General features: G+C 42.5%; 1 protein-coding gene across 1 annotated transcript in view; it reads right to left on the minus strand.

Annotated features, from left to right (window-relative positions):
* Positions 1–15,361, minus strand: part of camkk2 (calcium/calmodulin-dependent protein kinase kinase 2) — a 30,362-nt gene continuing 15,001 nt past the window's right edge. Inside the window, 10 exon segments of the mRNA XM_080756524.1 lie at positions 1–267; positions 4,876–4,979; positions 7,337–7,468; positions 8,219–8,306; positions 10,112–10,185; positions 10,584–10,637; positions 10,824–11,023; positions 13,840–13,928; positions 14,737–14,758; positions 15,178–15,214. Of these exon segments, the coding sequence (XP_080612650.1) occupies positions 192–267; positions 4,876–4,979; positions 7,337–7,468; positions 8,219–8,306; positions 10,112–10,185; positions 10,584–10,637; positions 10,824–11,023; positions 13,840–13,928; positions 14,737–14,758; positions 15,178–15,214 (876 nt within the window). The 3' untranslated portion in view covers positions 1–191.

Raw genomic sequence — 15,361 nt, forward strand, 5'->3', positions numbered from 1 at the left:
TCGATATCGGTATGCCTTTTCAGAGATCCGCCTTTCTCCGTCTCCTGTCATGTCAACCGATCTCGTCCACCTCCCCTTTTTGATAAGGCGGGCGGTATAAAAACGGAGTAAATGGGGTTATGTTTGACTGCCGGGCAGGAAAGACCCCCCACAACAACTAGGACACATCGGAAAAGGAGCGCCCTCTTGCATCAGGAAAGAGCTTCATCCTCGCCCACATACGGCAGACCGTCCGTACTCCTCGTGCCGTCGGCGCTCTCCTGTTTCCTAGGTAACCAGAAAAACAATGTCCTGTCAATTGTCATACATATATAGAGACGAGCGCAAGCATAATGCCTGCCCCGGCTTGCCCACCTGAAAACTGATGGGAGTCTTTGTATGTCGTTACATAATGTGAGACACGATGCACAGCTGTGAACGATAGCCAAGGACAAGCTCTCGCCGAATATTCAAGAAAAGGATACAACACAATGTTTGGGGCAAGTATGTTATTATGGGGGTCACGTGCAAAGGAATACATATCAAGAGGATAAAAAATGATGCAGTTATACATTGCAGAACTGTGTTCAGGCAGCAATTACTGTGTGTGCATGCCATTATTATAGCCAAGCTCATGTCACAGTTTCACCTAATTGCTCCATACATGCAGCGAATCTTATTTGGGTCAAAACAGTCCCAACCACTAAGTAAAAAAAGTAAAGAGATGGCGGGTCTGACCACCACCTGACACTAGTAGTCAGTATAAGCGACAATGCAGTGTTGTTTTCGCCGACTGAAAACTTAAATATACTGACAATTTCGTCAAACAAATAAAAACTAGACTAAAATGTCAGGAAGGGACAAGAAATCCAGTATAAGTAATTTTAGCCGCATGCTAGAAAACAGCAGATCTACAAGCTCATCACAACGTGTCGCAGCGCTTGTAGATCGGCTATTTGTAAGTGTAAAAACAGTCATCGTGACGGCATCAAGGCTCGCCAAAATACATTTCAGTCGACTGAATCAACTGTGGATTTAGTCGACTGAAATGTTGTGATATTTAGTCGACTAAAACTACACCAACAGTCCAACACTAAAACATTCCCGGGTGACAAATTATTTTTGACTAATACCAAGTGAAAACTATTCAAGAGACTTATGACTAAAAACTCAAATCAAAATCTGCTGCCCAAAACAACACTGGGCTGGTATACACTCAACGTGGCTCTGAAGCTTTGGACGACATGGTGGAAACGATCAGTTCCCCATGTCATGCCCATGGTCTTTAAACGATACGGCTGCTTAAAAATATATATTTGGTTCCATTGACACCATAATAATCATCCTCATCATCATCATACTATAATAATCATACTATAGTTCAGTCAATGTCTGTCTGAATGTGTGTGTGTGTGTCTGTCTGTCAGAAACACCGCCATATCTCCTCACCGCCTGCACCAATCGCTCCCACTTGTCACACAGGCATTGGCCATAATAAAATGGAGGTCTTAACGACGCCCTTTTTCCAATTTAACAAATTACAAATTGATAATTAATTTATTAGTGAACTAAAAATGCGAAAACGCACCCAGGGCGCAGTACCCCCCGCGGCCACAAGGGGGGGGGGGGTATCTCACAACGTATGGGCTGTATAAATTATGTTTTTTTTGTTGGGGACAGAATTATTATTAGTAATAATAATTCTGTCCCCAACAAAAAAAAACATAATTTATACAGTACTCAATATAAGGGCAGACAGAGCTTCACAACATGCCTGCAGTTCACTTCGGTCACTCTTGCAAGCGTGCTCACCTCTGTCTGTAGTATAGCATCACATGTGGAGGCGAAACAGCACGTCGCCTTGTTGTGGTTAACCCAAATTCTGACCTGAGATCAGATTCATAGGAGGTTTCCACTGGACACACACACTGGTCTGATTAACCCATTCTGACCAGAGATCAGATTCTAAAAATGTCAGTCGTTCTTCGATTTTTCCAAAATCATCAGACCTACAAGCTCGTAAGCGCGCCACTCGGTGGCGCGCTATGAGCTTGTAGATCTGCTATTTTTCAATAGCTAAAGCATAACATGATGCCGACACCAAAATGGTTTCCCGTTCAGAATGGGTTAAATGTTTTTCAAACCACGTTAACTGGCTTGGATCATGATGCCAGTCCAAATCAAAGTAATTGGATCGATACTTACTACTACTATAGTCTGACAAAATGGAACTATATGGCTAATTTATTACGGGACAACATGTTTATTTGGAGCCAAACAAATACACAGATTCCTCCACTACTGGTTGCCTTTCTTTTGACAGGAAATGTTGGAGAGAGATGGGGGGTGGGTGACATGCAGTAAAGGCCGTCGGGATCGGGAGTCGAGCCCGCGGCCACACTGCCAGACTCGGGCTACCGGCCAAGGTGCCTGGACCGCTGAGCCACGGCCCCAGGCCAAGACCAAAATATTCTTTACTTTCTTACTTGCATCAATGGAACCAAAAAAAAACCGCACAAAAAAAAAAAAAAAACATTGGTCGTATCCTTTAGTTTAAAGGGTGACTTTGAAGTTATTTTACCTTCATTATTGTTTTGTAAGGATGACAACAATCAACCGTTTCACTTTCAAAGGCATGTCAAACGCATCAGGATGCCTTTTTTTTTTCATGTAGGCAGGCCAAAGTGTCTCCGCGTTTTTGAGACGGAACCCTTGAGAGACATGAACACGCTGTGAAGTGTGTATGTCAGACTTATAATTCCACGTGCCCTAGTTCCTCACAAAAGGACCGTATGGGATTCAGGCTTATAACAGTTGGTCAAAGTCACCCTTTTCTGTGTGCAAGTATAATTTCGTGCTGCTTTCACACAGTTTTAAAATAGGCAGGCAAAGTGCTGGCTGCAGTCCTAATATATCCGCCTTTACCTTCTTTGGTTACAATGAATGTAGCAGTATTTCACTTTGCCTCCTCTGCCTTTGCTGGTGGGCAGGGGATGGAGGAGAGAGAGAGACAGTAAAGGTCTACCATACAGATCTGTGCCTTCCAAGGTCCAAGCAGCAGTGTTGTTTTTTGTCGACTAAAACTAAGATGAAAAACGTCCGCCGACTACCTTTTTTCACTGACGAGAACTAAAATGGAAACTAAATGAAAACTACAGCTATATGATGACTAAAACTATAAGACTAAACATACTGACAATTCCGTCAACGGATAGAAACTAGGCTACAGTGTTAGGAAGGAAGGGACTAGTGGACAAGAGATCCAGTAGAAGTCATTTTACACTTGGTTGCATGGCTGAAAATAGCCGATCTGTAAAAGTGTAAAATTACGACGGCATCATGGCCCGCCAAAATACATTTTAGTCGACCAAATGGACTGCAGTTTTAGTCGACTAAAATCTTAGTCGACTAAATTCATTCCAGGTGACTAAAATGTGACTAAAACGAAATGAAGTTTCACTCCAAAGACTAAACTATTTTAGACTGAACTAAAATAGAAATCTGCCAAAAACAACACTGCTTCCAAAGCACCTAAATAAACAACTCTGTGACTGTGAGCACCATGACCGAAGAGAGCATCACTTATCAATTTCGGACGCGCATAAAAACATGCATTTGTTTAAACGGTGCAATGCATCTTACTACGGTACCTGTACAGAAGAGGGGGAGAGCCCATAGGGGGCAGGAGCCTATCTCCTGTTTCTGTAGCGTGAGGCAGCTTGATGTACAAGTACACCCCCTGGACACGACGCTAGTATGTCACAGGGACCTGTACAGAAGTCTAAAAGAACAGAAGACATGCAAGGTAAACGTGTTGAACACGTTTTTACTATTTGACTTGTCGTTCACAGGATGGTTTTAATCCCTCGCCATGACCTTGGTGTCAAGATAATCACATCGATGTGACAGCTATTATAGCTGTAATATCACATAACCACACACAACACGAGAGAGGTGCCGAGTGGAATGCAAATCTCCGCCAGGAGGCACGCCTCACAATTAATAGATACACGGACACATTGACATCAGTGTGTGTGTGTGTGTGTGTGTGTGTGTCTCTCTCTCTCTCTCTCTCTGGCCCCTTTTCCACCGGTTGGGAATCTGTTCAGGTTCTTTTTGATTCTTAGTCCATGAGCCAGACCTCCAAAATTGGAACGTTAACTATTTATGAATTGAGCGTGCAAAACCATACCCATATATATATTTTTTTAGGGTTAATATAAGTCAATTGATATATGATAATCCTTCCACAGGAGTAACCTTTTCATACTGTATTTATCCCACATTTAGCAATTTTCACCTACAGCTGAATAGGTCAAAATGTAATTAATAGTTATCACCATTAAACTTCCCCAGTTGATTACTTCCACAAAGACAATGATTTATTGTATTACAAATATTCAGAAATTGTACATTTAAATATGCAAATTGGGCATTATATAGGAAAATGTTCAAATCCTATAAACTATTTAATATATAGGTATGGTTTTGCCCATTCAATTCACAATCAACGTTCCAATCTTTGGAGGTCTTATCTGGCTCATGCACTAGCAAGAACCAAGAAGAACTGAACCCGGGGGGCACTCGGTGCCGCGCTATGAGCTTGTAGATCTGCTATTTTTTTTTCCAATAGCTTAAAGCATTACATAATGCTTTTTAGACACCAAAAGGGGTTCCCGTCCAGAATGTACCACTCCATAAGCCTAAGTGGGATGTCCATCTCAGAGGCTGGGGATGAATTCACAAAACTAAACATAGCTGTCGGTCACCAATGGGGAAAGAATATTCACATTCTCATTCATTGATCGGTGTTACTGTAGGTGCAGTGAAAACAATACTGTATATAGTGTATAGCCTATACGGTGGGCTATGGCTACATTAAGAAGTGAGCCTTACGTGAGCATTTGCCCCGGAGCTGAAAGGCTTCCCCGGTCTTCTCGGCGTCCCCAGTCAAAGGGATTCCCAAAGGAGCGCTTCCTTAGCATGGTTCTGACCATTATCTGTAAATAAAGAGGGTATATATAGAACAAACACACATTCCTGAAGATTCTTCTATGTATAGCATGGATTCTGCCAAAAGACAAATTGATTTGTTCAGTGTTCACGTTAAACCTGCACAGAGAAAGGTATAAATTTGTGAATCTGCTGAATCTGTGAAACTATTGCTAGCAATATCTCACAACGGGTAAGGGCTAGTTCATTAAACCAATTAGTATCGGCTCCCACTGCACTGCCTTTAAGAGGCAGCCGTGCCTTCATTTTTATAGTGGTATGATGGGATTTAAATGATGGATTTGGAGGAGATGCAAACTGCTGAAAGGAAAATTGCATTCCGTCATCTAAGCAGCTTTAACCCATTCTGAACGGGGATCCATTTTGGTGTTAGCATCATGTTATGCTTATAGCTATTGAAAAATAGCAGATCTACAAGCTCATAGCGCGCCACTCGGTGGCGCGCTATGAGCTTGTAGGTCTGCTATTTTTGAAGAATCGAAGAACGACTGACATTTTTTTAGAATCTGATCTCAGGTCAGAATGGGTTCATCAGACCAGTGTGTGTCCATAGTGGAAACCTCGTATGAATCTGATCTCAGGTCAGAATGGGTTCATCAGACCAGTGTGTGTCCATAGTGGAAACCTCGTATGAATCTGATCTCAGGTCAGAATGGGTTTAAGTGATATAATGAGGTCAGGGAGACGCGGGGGCGGGGGGGGGGGGGGAACAAAATCCCGCTCCTCACTGAAACGTCTCAATGGAAACGAGAGGTGTCTCCAAAAGGCCACTCAAGTCCACACTCATGCCCAACAGACCTCTGTGATGTCAATTTCAATTCAAAGGGCTTTATTGGCATGAGAAAACATGCGTTTACATTGCCATTGATGTCCCTACCATATACCCGACCCATCAACTTAATATTCAACATGCTTTATTCTTTTTTCTTTTTTTTTTAAAGATTTGTTTTTGGGGTCTTTTTATGGGGAGTGACCTTAGAGCATACCGGTATATGAATAGAGACGGCAAAAGAAGAAGTTAAGAACACATTCTAAATCAGGCTATTCATGGAGATATTATCCCATTCTGACCGGGCACCCATTTTGGTGTTGGCATCATGTTATGCTTTAGCTATTGAAAAATAGCAGATCTACAAGCTCATAGCGCGCCACCGAGTGGCGCGCTACGAGCTTGTAGGTCTGCTATTTTTTTTAAATCGAAGAACGACTGGCATTTTTTTAATCTGATCTCAGGTCAGAATGGGTTAATCAGACCAGTGTGTGTCCCGTGGAAACCTCGTATGAATCTGATCTCAGGTCAGAATGGGTTATACTGTACATGCATCTCTTCTTCCCTCCTCTCTCTGCTGCTTTGCGCCCCGGGGGCAGATACGATATATATATCTCCTCTCAGACACAGAGACAGAGAGACAAGGGACATGAAACAAAACCTCCGCCCCTTGCAGAGATAACAATTGCTCAGTTAGAGCAACAACATTTCACAAAGAGTGATATATCTCTGGTTCGGTGGATATGTCAAGATTATCAATTCACAGAATGTGACAGAATGTTTGTCTGAATAAATAATACCTTACCTAATAAAAGAAGAAAGGAAAACAATTTGTGACAGCTCACTGGCAATGTACACGCAAGAGAACCTTGTCGCACAGCTGCCAGTGATTTGCTAAATGAGTCACGGTCACACAGATTGAGGGAGAAAACAGCCTCTCTACCCCTTTCTTTGCCGAAGTATAGTCAAAATGAATATGAATAAATTTGCTGTTAGTCGACTGTACCCCTATAAAAAATGAATTGCCCAATAGTGACAGCCGGTCACCAAGTGGATTCATGAATATATACACAATATACACAATATTTTAGTCCAATAAAAAAAGACTATATACCAAATTTCCCACTTTATCCCATTTTGGGTGGGAACCCCTTTTGGTGGTTTTAAGCATTATGTTATACTTTAGCTATTGAGAAATATCAGATCTACAAGCTTGTAGGGTCTGCTATTTTTGAAAAAAACGTGAAAATGTGCCTCAAATCTTTGAATATATATTATTACAGAGTGAACATTTTAACTCAAATCTTTGCTTCTGAGGTCCCTGGAATAACATATTTTCAGACGGGGGGAGGGGGGGGGGGGGCGGAGGCATATTACAGTACATATCATTTTTGGGAGTCCTTGACATGAAATATTGAGCACCACTGATATAGAAACATTAGGTTTTTCAGAAAACTGTCAGGATCTAGAAGACACTTTTTTTTTAATTTCGATGTGAGGCCTAAATGGGTTTAAACAAAAGAAGCCTGTCAGCTGCCGGACTATATACGTAGCACCCTTCCTGTGAAAACTTACCACTGTGGCCAGGCTAGGAATGTGTTTGACGGAGTTCTCCACCTCCTCTTCGGTCACCTCGATCAACATACAGCAGTTGTCGTCCTCTGGCGGCAGAGGCTCCGCGCCGTTCCTCGTCACCCACGGCTGGACCTGGACATAAAAATGAGGCACAGAGCAGCTAGTTAGTTTTAGCCGCTTAATAGTCTCTCGAATAGTTTTCAGTTACGTTTTCGTCACATCTCAGTCACCTGGAATGCCTTGGCGTTTAGTCTGTATGTGATTTTAGTCGACTAAATCTACAGTTGATTCAGTCGACTGAAATGTATTCCTATGGCCGATGGTCGTAGTTGTGGTCGCACGTCTAATTAACAACAACGACGCAACAACAGGAAGCCTGCAGCTCAGTAGCTATTGCTTTCGGGGGAGGGATTGTTCATTTCGGTCATATCAGGCGGAGCACCTAGACACATCAAACGGCACACCAAAGGTTGGGAAACACTGGCTTAGTTTTCATTTAAGTTTCCATTTCGTTTTCGTCAGTGGAAAAAGGTTGTCGACGAACATTTTTCGTCTTAGTTTGAGTCGACGAAATCAACACTGGCACAGAGGCCCATGGGACAGTTCTCTCGGTTCATCCTATAACCAGATATACCCGAACCACCTCAGCTGGCTCCTTTCCAGGCGAAGGAGCAGAGTCTCTCCCGCGTGACCGAACTTCTCACCCTATCTCTAAGGGAGATGCCAGCCTCCCGTCGAAGAAAACTCATTTCGGCCGCTTGTATTTGCGAAATTGTATTGTATTGTATTGTATTGTATTGTATTGTATTGTATTGTATTGTATTGTATTGACTAATAAACCAGATAAATAAAAGAATCGTCTTTGGGTCTTATGACGCTAACCTTAATCTGTGGGATTGATATTCTTCTCTCTGGATTTTTGTCCAACATCTTCAGCAGCAGATCTTTGAGGTCGTCTGATATGTCAGCACTGTTGGAACAGGAAGTATTAGCATTGGGTTCAGTTTAGTTTTGTGATATTCAAGTGCATCCTCCGTACGTATGTAACATTTTATTTCACCGGCGGCACGAGTGACCGCGTGCCCCCCTTTTATGTATAGTTTTCGTCAGTGAAAAAAGGTGGTCGACAAAAAACTGTTTTAGTCGACGAAAACAACACTGAAATACATTGCAATATCTGTGCCTGACCAGCCCAGCATGACAGTCAGCATGAGAGAACGGATCGCTCCCGCAATCCATGCCACACGCATGACATATTTAACCCATTTTGGTGATTTAAAGCATTATGTTATACTTTAGCCACTGAAAAATAGCTGATCTACAAGCTCGTAGCGCGGCACCGATTGCCGCGCTACGAGCTTGTAGGTCTGCTATTTTTGAAAAATCGCAGAAATGTGGCGCAAATCTTTGAATATGTATTCTTTCAGAGCGAAACGTTTTGAACTCAAATCCTTGCTTCTGAGGGGTTCCTGGAACAACATATTTTCAGATACGGGTCGGTGGCCAATTAAATTTCTGGGGTCCTTTAACACATTCTGACCTGAGATCAGATTCATACGAGGTTTCCACTGGACACACACTGGTCTGATTAACCCATTCTGACCTGAGATCAGATTCTAAAAAATGTCAGTCGTTCTTTGATTTTTCAAAAATAGCAGACCTACAAGCTCGTAGCGCGCCACTCACTGAGCTTGTAGATCTGCTATTTTTCAATAGCTAAAGCATAACATGATGCTAACACCAAAATGGGTTCCCGGTCAGAATGGGTTAAAGTATTGAGCACCACTGATACAGAAACATTAGGTTTTTCAGAAAACTTTCATCATTTAGAAGACATTTGTTAAATTTCGACGTCAGGCCTAAATGAGTCAATTCAGAACTAAGGATGTTGCTGCTACGAATATCTTCCAAAAAAAATGTTATTTTCAAATACAGCTTTGGGGGTGTGGGTGGATTGTCATAACCTGACTCTGCCAGCTGGGGGCGGTATTGGGTAACCATGTTCCCCAACACAGCATCCATCTGGGATCTCTCAGGGAGTTGTGCTAACGCCGAACCACTCGTGGTTCAAACCAATCAGCGTGAGCTAAGGGCGGGACATGTGCGAAACCGGATGTGACGCTATATAGACACGTCAATATGATTGGTTGTGTTTGCACGCCCACACGGTGATAGACAGACAAATATACATTTTTCAGGAAATAAAGAAAACCATATATATATTTTTTAAACGAAGCAATACAGCCTCATCAAAGTTGGTGTCGTAACTTTATAGGTGTTGTCACTTTATATATCGTCAATTACTTCCATGAGAGGTGGGAGGAGTTTGCAGACATTTTGTCTGCAAACATTTTTTTTTTTTTAAACGAAGCAATACAGCCTCATCAAAGTTGGTGTCGTAACTTTATAGGTGTTGTAACTTTATATATTGTCAATTACTTCCATGAGAGGTGGGAGGAGTTTGCAGACATTTTGTTTGCAGTCTTTAGCAGACATTTTGAGGGTCCAATGGAGTTAAGAGGTTTTGTCCAAAGCACTTTTTTTACTACTTTCCATTGGTTCAATATTTTCGACAACAACACACAGACGTAAAGGGTGTTCAATAGCACAGGTTTATGCAAAAAGAAAAATCAAAAATCAAAAACCTCAAAAATGGAGTTATGAGGTTTCCTCCCGACAGCAACGACATATATACATTCACTGGAACAAAATGGCAGACATTGGTGGTACTGTATTGCGTGTTCATTGAATGACAGGGAGGATTGTTATACTCACTGCTCTGGCAGTTCCACGGGCTGGGTCCTGATCTTCTGATGAAGGCTAAGGATCCGCTCGTCCATAAACGGACACTGGATGGAACCAGAAGAAAGTCGTTTTCAATGGAAGACATACTGAATTAATTGTTCACCATTCGGGGCGAGAATGGTGCTCGTGGGTCTGCTATTTTTGAAAGTGTGTGTGTGTGTGTGTGTGTGTGTGTGTGTGTGTGTGTGTGTGTGTGTGTGTGTGTGTGTGTATGTGTGTGTGTAAGGGGAACAACATATTTTCAGATGGGCCAATTACAGAATATTTTTTGGGGTGTCCTTGGCATGAAATAGTTTGAGAACCACTGATGTCTCCTAAATCATTTCTATGTCATAGAAATTATTTAGGAGACAATCTTTTAGAATCTGCATCTCAGGTCCAAATGGTTTTAATTTAAACGAGTAAATCAGTTTTATGTGAATCGTGAAAGATGTCAACTCACCACTCCGAAAACAAAACAATAAAGTGTCACTCCCATGGCCCAAACATCCAAAGCCTAGAAGACAAAATGAAGTAATTGGGTTACATAATGTAACTTACATTATTGCCCACATCTTTTTCCCCCCCCAAGTAAAGTAGTCCATATAAGTGCAGGCTGTCTGGAAAACGGCACTCTGAATAATGTCCAGACAATAATGTCTGCAGTAATTGCTAGCGAGCAATAATGTCCGCATGCATTCACCTTGCCGGAGAAGTTCTTCCTGGTCTCCGAGAGCGTCTCCGGGGCGAGGAAAGCGGGCGTTCCCACGGTGCTGGTCAGAAGGGCGTCGGTCCCCTCAAACTGGTTGCTGACCCCGAAGTCGGCGATCTTGATGTGACCGTCTTCTCCCACCAGCAGGTTGGAGGGCTTGATATCCCTGTGGATGATCTTCTGGTAATGCACTGGATCAGGTAGAAATGAGATATATACGGAGACCCACATCATTAGTACACAATTGTGTTGATTTCGTCGACTAAAACCGAAAAATGTCGTTCGTCGACTACCTTTTTTTCCACTGACGAAGACTAAATGGAAACTAAATGAAAACCAAATATAGTGACAATTTCGTCAACAAATAAAAAACTAGACTAAAATGTTAGGAAGGGACTATAGTGGACAAGACATCCAGAATAAGTCATTTTACACTTGGTTGCATGCTGAAAATAGCAGATCTACAAGATCACAATGCCGTGTTGTGAGCTTGTAGATCGGCTATTTCTGGGCATGTGTAAAAACGGTCACCACGACGTCATCAAGGCCAGCCAATTTTTTTTGTCGACTGTAGATTTATTCGACTAAAATCTTATGACATTTAGTCGAATAAAACTGGACTAACGCTAAGAAATTCCCGGTGACTTAAAAACCACCAGTTTTAGTTTAGATTAGATAGATTTAGATTCAATTTATTGTCACTGCACATAGTATACAAATACTTTTGACAATGAAATGAAGAGTGGCGTCTAGCCAGAGTGCAATACAGTAAATGAGAGAATAAATGCAGAGAAATGACAGTATGTACAGTAATGTACACAGAATAATAAATAGATAAATAGAATAAATAGTAATGAATATGATGGTATATTCAACCCTCCTCCCCACCACCACCCCGGCCTGGTGACCAAGTGTGAAATGACTTCTCTCGTCCACTAGTCCCCTTCCTATAGCATTTCTGTCTAGCTTTTAGCTGTTGACGAAAGTGTCAATACATTTGGTCATCATAGCTTAGTTCTAGTCAGTGAAAAAAGGTAGTCGACGGACATTTTTCGTCTTAGTTTTAGTCGACAAAAAAAAACAACAATGTTGGAGAGAAGCACTATACTATACTATATAAAGGCACCACTAACATTTATCAGCACCACAATGTACTTACACTTATATTTAATTATCAGCACTAGTAACAATGCCAATGCCAGTATACCTCTGAAACATGTCTTGATTCCCCACGTTAAATATAGGAACATGTCAAACTGTGCTGAAATGCATAAACATAATGTTTGGGGTGTGATAGCCCCCCCCCCCCCCCCATGGAGGAGTCTTTAACCCATTCTGAACGGGAACCCATTTTGGTGCTAGCATCATGTTATGCTTTAGCTATTGAAAAATAGCAGATCTACAAGCTCATAGCGCGCCACCGAGTGGCGCGCTACGACCTTGTAGGTCTGCTATTTTTGAAAAATCGAAGAACCACTGTGACATTTTTAGAATCTGATCTCAGGTCAGAATGGGTTAATCAGACCCAGTGTGTGTCCAGTGGAAACCTCGTATGAATCTGATCTCAGGTCAGAATGGGTTAATCAGACCCAGTGTGTGTCCAGTGGAAACCTCGTATGAATCTGATCTCAGGTCAGAATGGGTTAATCAGACCCAGTGTGTGTCCAGTGGAAACCTCGTATGAATCTGATCTCAGGTCGGAATGTCAGCGGGGACGCCACATTATTATCGTCCTACTAACGGAAATAATGTCTCACACACTGTTCCTGCTAATGTCGTGCGAGGGGGAAAAAAAATAACGCGCGCTGCAAGCCCCCTCTTTGACTGTGACATTTAAAAAAAAAAAGCATATGCGCCGTGACTATACTCACCGGGGAATTACTTTTCCCCCCCCCATTACAATCGCACTCGAAAAAAGGTAAAAAGGTACTGGAAATAGATTGTATACATTTTTAGAATAAAAAATTCCAGAGCATTTCTAAAAAAAAAAAAAGAATCCTCCTTATACTTACTGGGTCGGTTGGTTATAGGGTAGACCCAGGGGTCGCGACCCCTCTGGGGGGGGGGGGGGGGGGTCCCCAAATTATTATAATGATTATCTGGTTTCGGTATTTATTCATGGTGTATTGTCTCTATTATTAAGGTTATTGTAGCAGTCAATTTATATCGGGGGTCGGGAGGGGGCGGGGCGGGGGTCCCGAGACACATTGCCAAAGCATCTCCGGGGGGGGTTCCCCGGGCCAAAAACGTTGAGAACCCCTGAGGTAGACCAGGGGTCGTCAGCCGTTTTGACCTGGGACCTCTTGGGGGACCCCATGGAAATGCTTTGGCCATGTCTCTCAACCCGTGTTGGGGCGGGAACCCCCATTTGGTGTTTTAAAGCATTATTATGTTATAATTTAGCTATTGTGAAAAATAGCAGATCTACAAGCTCCCACTCCACTCGGTGGCGCGCTATGAGCTTGTAGGTCTGCTGTTTTTGAAAAGAATCGTGAAAATATATATTTCAGAAAACTGGAGGATTTAGAAGACTTTTTTTTTTTTTTTTTTTTACGTCAGGCCAAAATGGGTTAAGGAAATTGGTAAACATGCCTTCATGTTCAAAGCTGTGTCTGTTCTTGTTATCGGTACATTATTGTATTTCAGCAACCACTGCATTGAACGTATAGTGTTTACATTGTCATTCTATTACTGGATGTTATTGTCATCCTATAGGCTGTGATGTTTTTCGAGGTTTAGTTCGCAGTGGTTATTGTATGAGCTGCAGCCTCGCCGGCGTTCGATTGAATCATTTCGATTCGTTGATTTGATCTGCATCCGCACGCTCCAGTCCATACCATTCAGATTGGGCTAAAAGGACATTGTATTCATTAAAATAAGTTCTTGGATTTGCAGCGTTAAAGTCAAGTCCCCTCTGACTGGATAGGAATTTACCCTATATACGGCTTATCGACACAAGAAAACAGTGAATAAGGAGAAGGGAATGAAGGAAGTCCGGTAGACTCACAGAACTCAATTCCCCTGAGCAGATCCTGGAAATAAAAACGAGCTTGGTCCTCGTTGAACGGTTTATCTGTTGGTACCTCCATCACAGCCCTGAGTATCGCACGCACGCACGCACACACACACACACACACACACACACACACACACACACACACACACACACACACACACACACACACACACACACACACACACACACACACACATTAGCCACATCACTCAACGAAACCAAACTTCGTCTGTTCTTGCTTTCTATATTCATTACAGCAGTGGTTCCCAAACTTTTCCATGCCAAGGACCCCCAAGTCGACACTATAGCCCACGGACCCCCCCATTTGAAAAGATATGCCATGTGGGGACCCCAATGAGAGAAGATGTTTTATGGCTCTAGCAGTGATTTTCAACCCGTTTAATTTCAAGGACCCCCCCCCCCCCCAGTTTGACATTAGTCATTAGCCAGTAGTCTACGGACGCCCATTTAAAACTCTTTCAGCGCCACCTGGTGGTCACCAGTTTAGGCTCCGAGTGCCAATTCTCCCATTATAAAGAAAGAAAGAATGTGTAATTCTAGCATGCATGTATTGTGCATACCTGTGACCTGTACACCAGATTAGAGGAATAATAAAAATATGGATGAAAAAAAAAAAAAAAAAAAGAATTCCCAAGGGAGAGAAGTCTTGACGCCCGTGGCATCCATTACACAATAGGCAATTATTTGACGTTTTTGGCTACTAAACAGCTACTAAAACAGTAAAATCAATGCTAATTTGACTCTGATAAGGATCCATTTGGTTCCAAATGATCATTTAGCTGGGGGACCCCCTGGAACTCCGGTACTCAGGTACTTTGGGAACCACACTGCATTACCACGGTGACCAGAAGATTACCAGCAACTCACCCTTGCTTGACCAGCTCAAACACTGTGCGGCGGGGGGGGGAGGAAACACAAAGGTATACGTTTAGTGCAACGGAGGAGTTTTCTCTCATAATGTGAATACATCAGCTGAAAATAATACATCTTTTAATTGCCCGTCATGGACTATTTTATTTTACGTTTACGGAAAAAAAGATGCATGATGCGAGTGTTAGCATTATGGTGTTAGCATTATGCTGTGCTTTAGCTATTGAAAAATAGCAGACCTACAAGCTCGTAGCGCGCCACCGAGTGGCGCGCTACGAGCTTGTAGGTCTGCTATTTTTGAAAAACCGAAGAACGACTGACACATAGAAACATGGGCTTTTTCAGGAAACTCTCGGGATGTAGAAGGACATTTTTAGAATCTGATCTCAGGTCAGGATGGGGCAGGATTAATCTGGCCTGGCTGGCTGGCTGGCTTACCCATGTACAGATGGTCCTCAGTGGGGTCGTCCAAGACCTGGGCGGGGGGGGGGGGGGGGGTCATGGAGAGGGATGGAAATGAGGGGGGAGAAGGAAAAAAATGCATGAATCCTCAGTAAGAAACAGCGAACTATATAGTTATAGCAATAACACAAACAAAAGCATAATTACAAACACACCGCTG

Source organism: Protomyctophum bolini, assembly GCF_963924005.1.
Source record: "Protomyctophum bolini genome assembly, chromosome: 22".
Lineage (NCBI taxonomy): Eukaryota > Metazoa > Chordata > Actinopteri > Myctophiformes > Myctophidae > Protomyctophum > Protomyctophum bolini.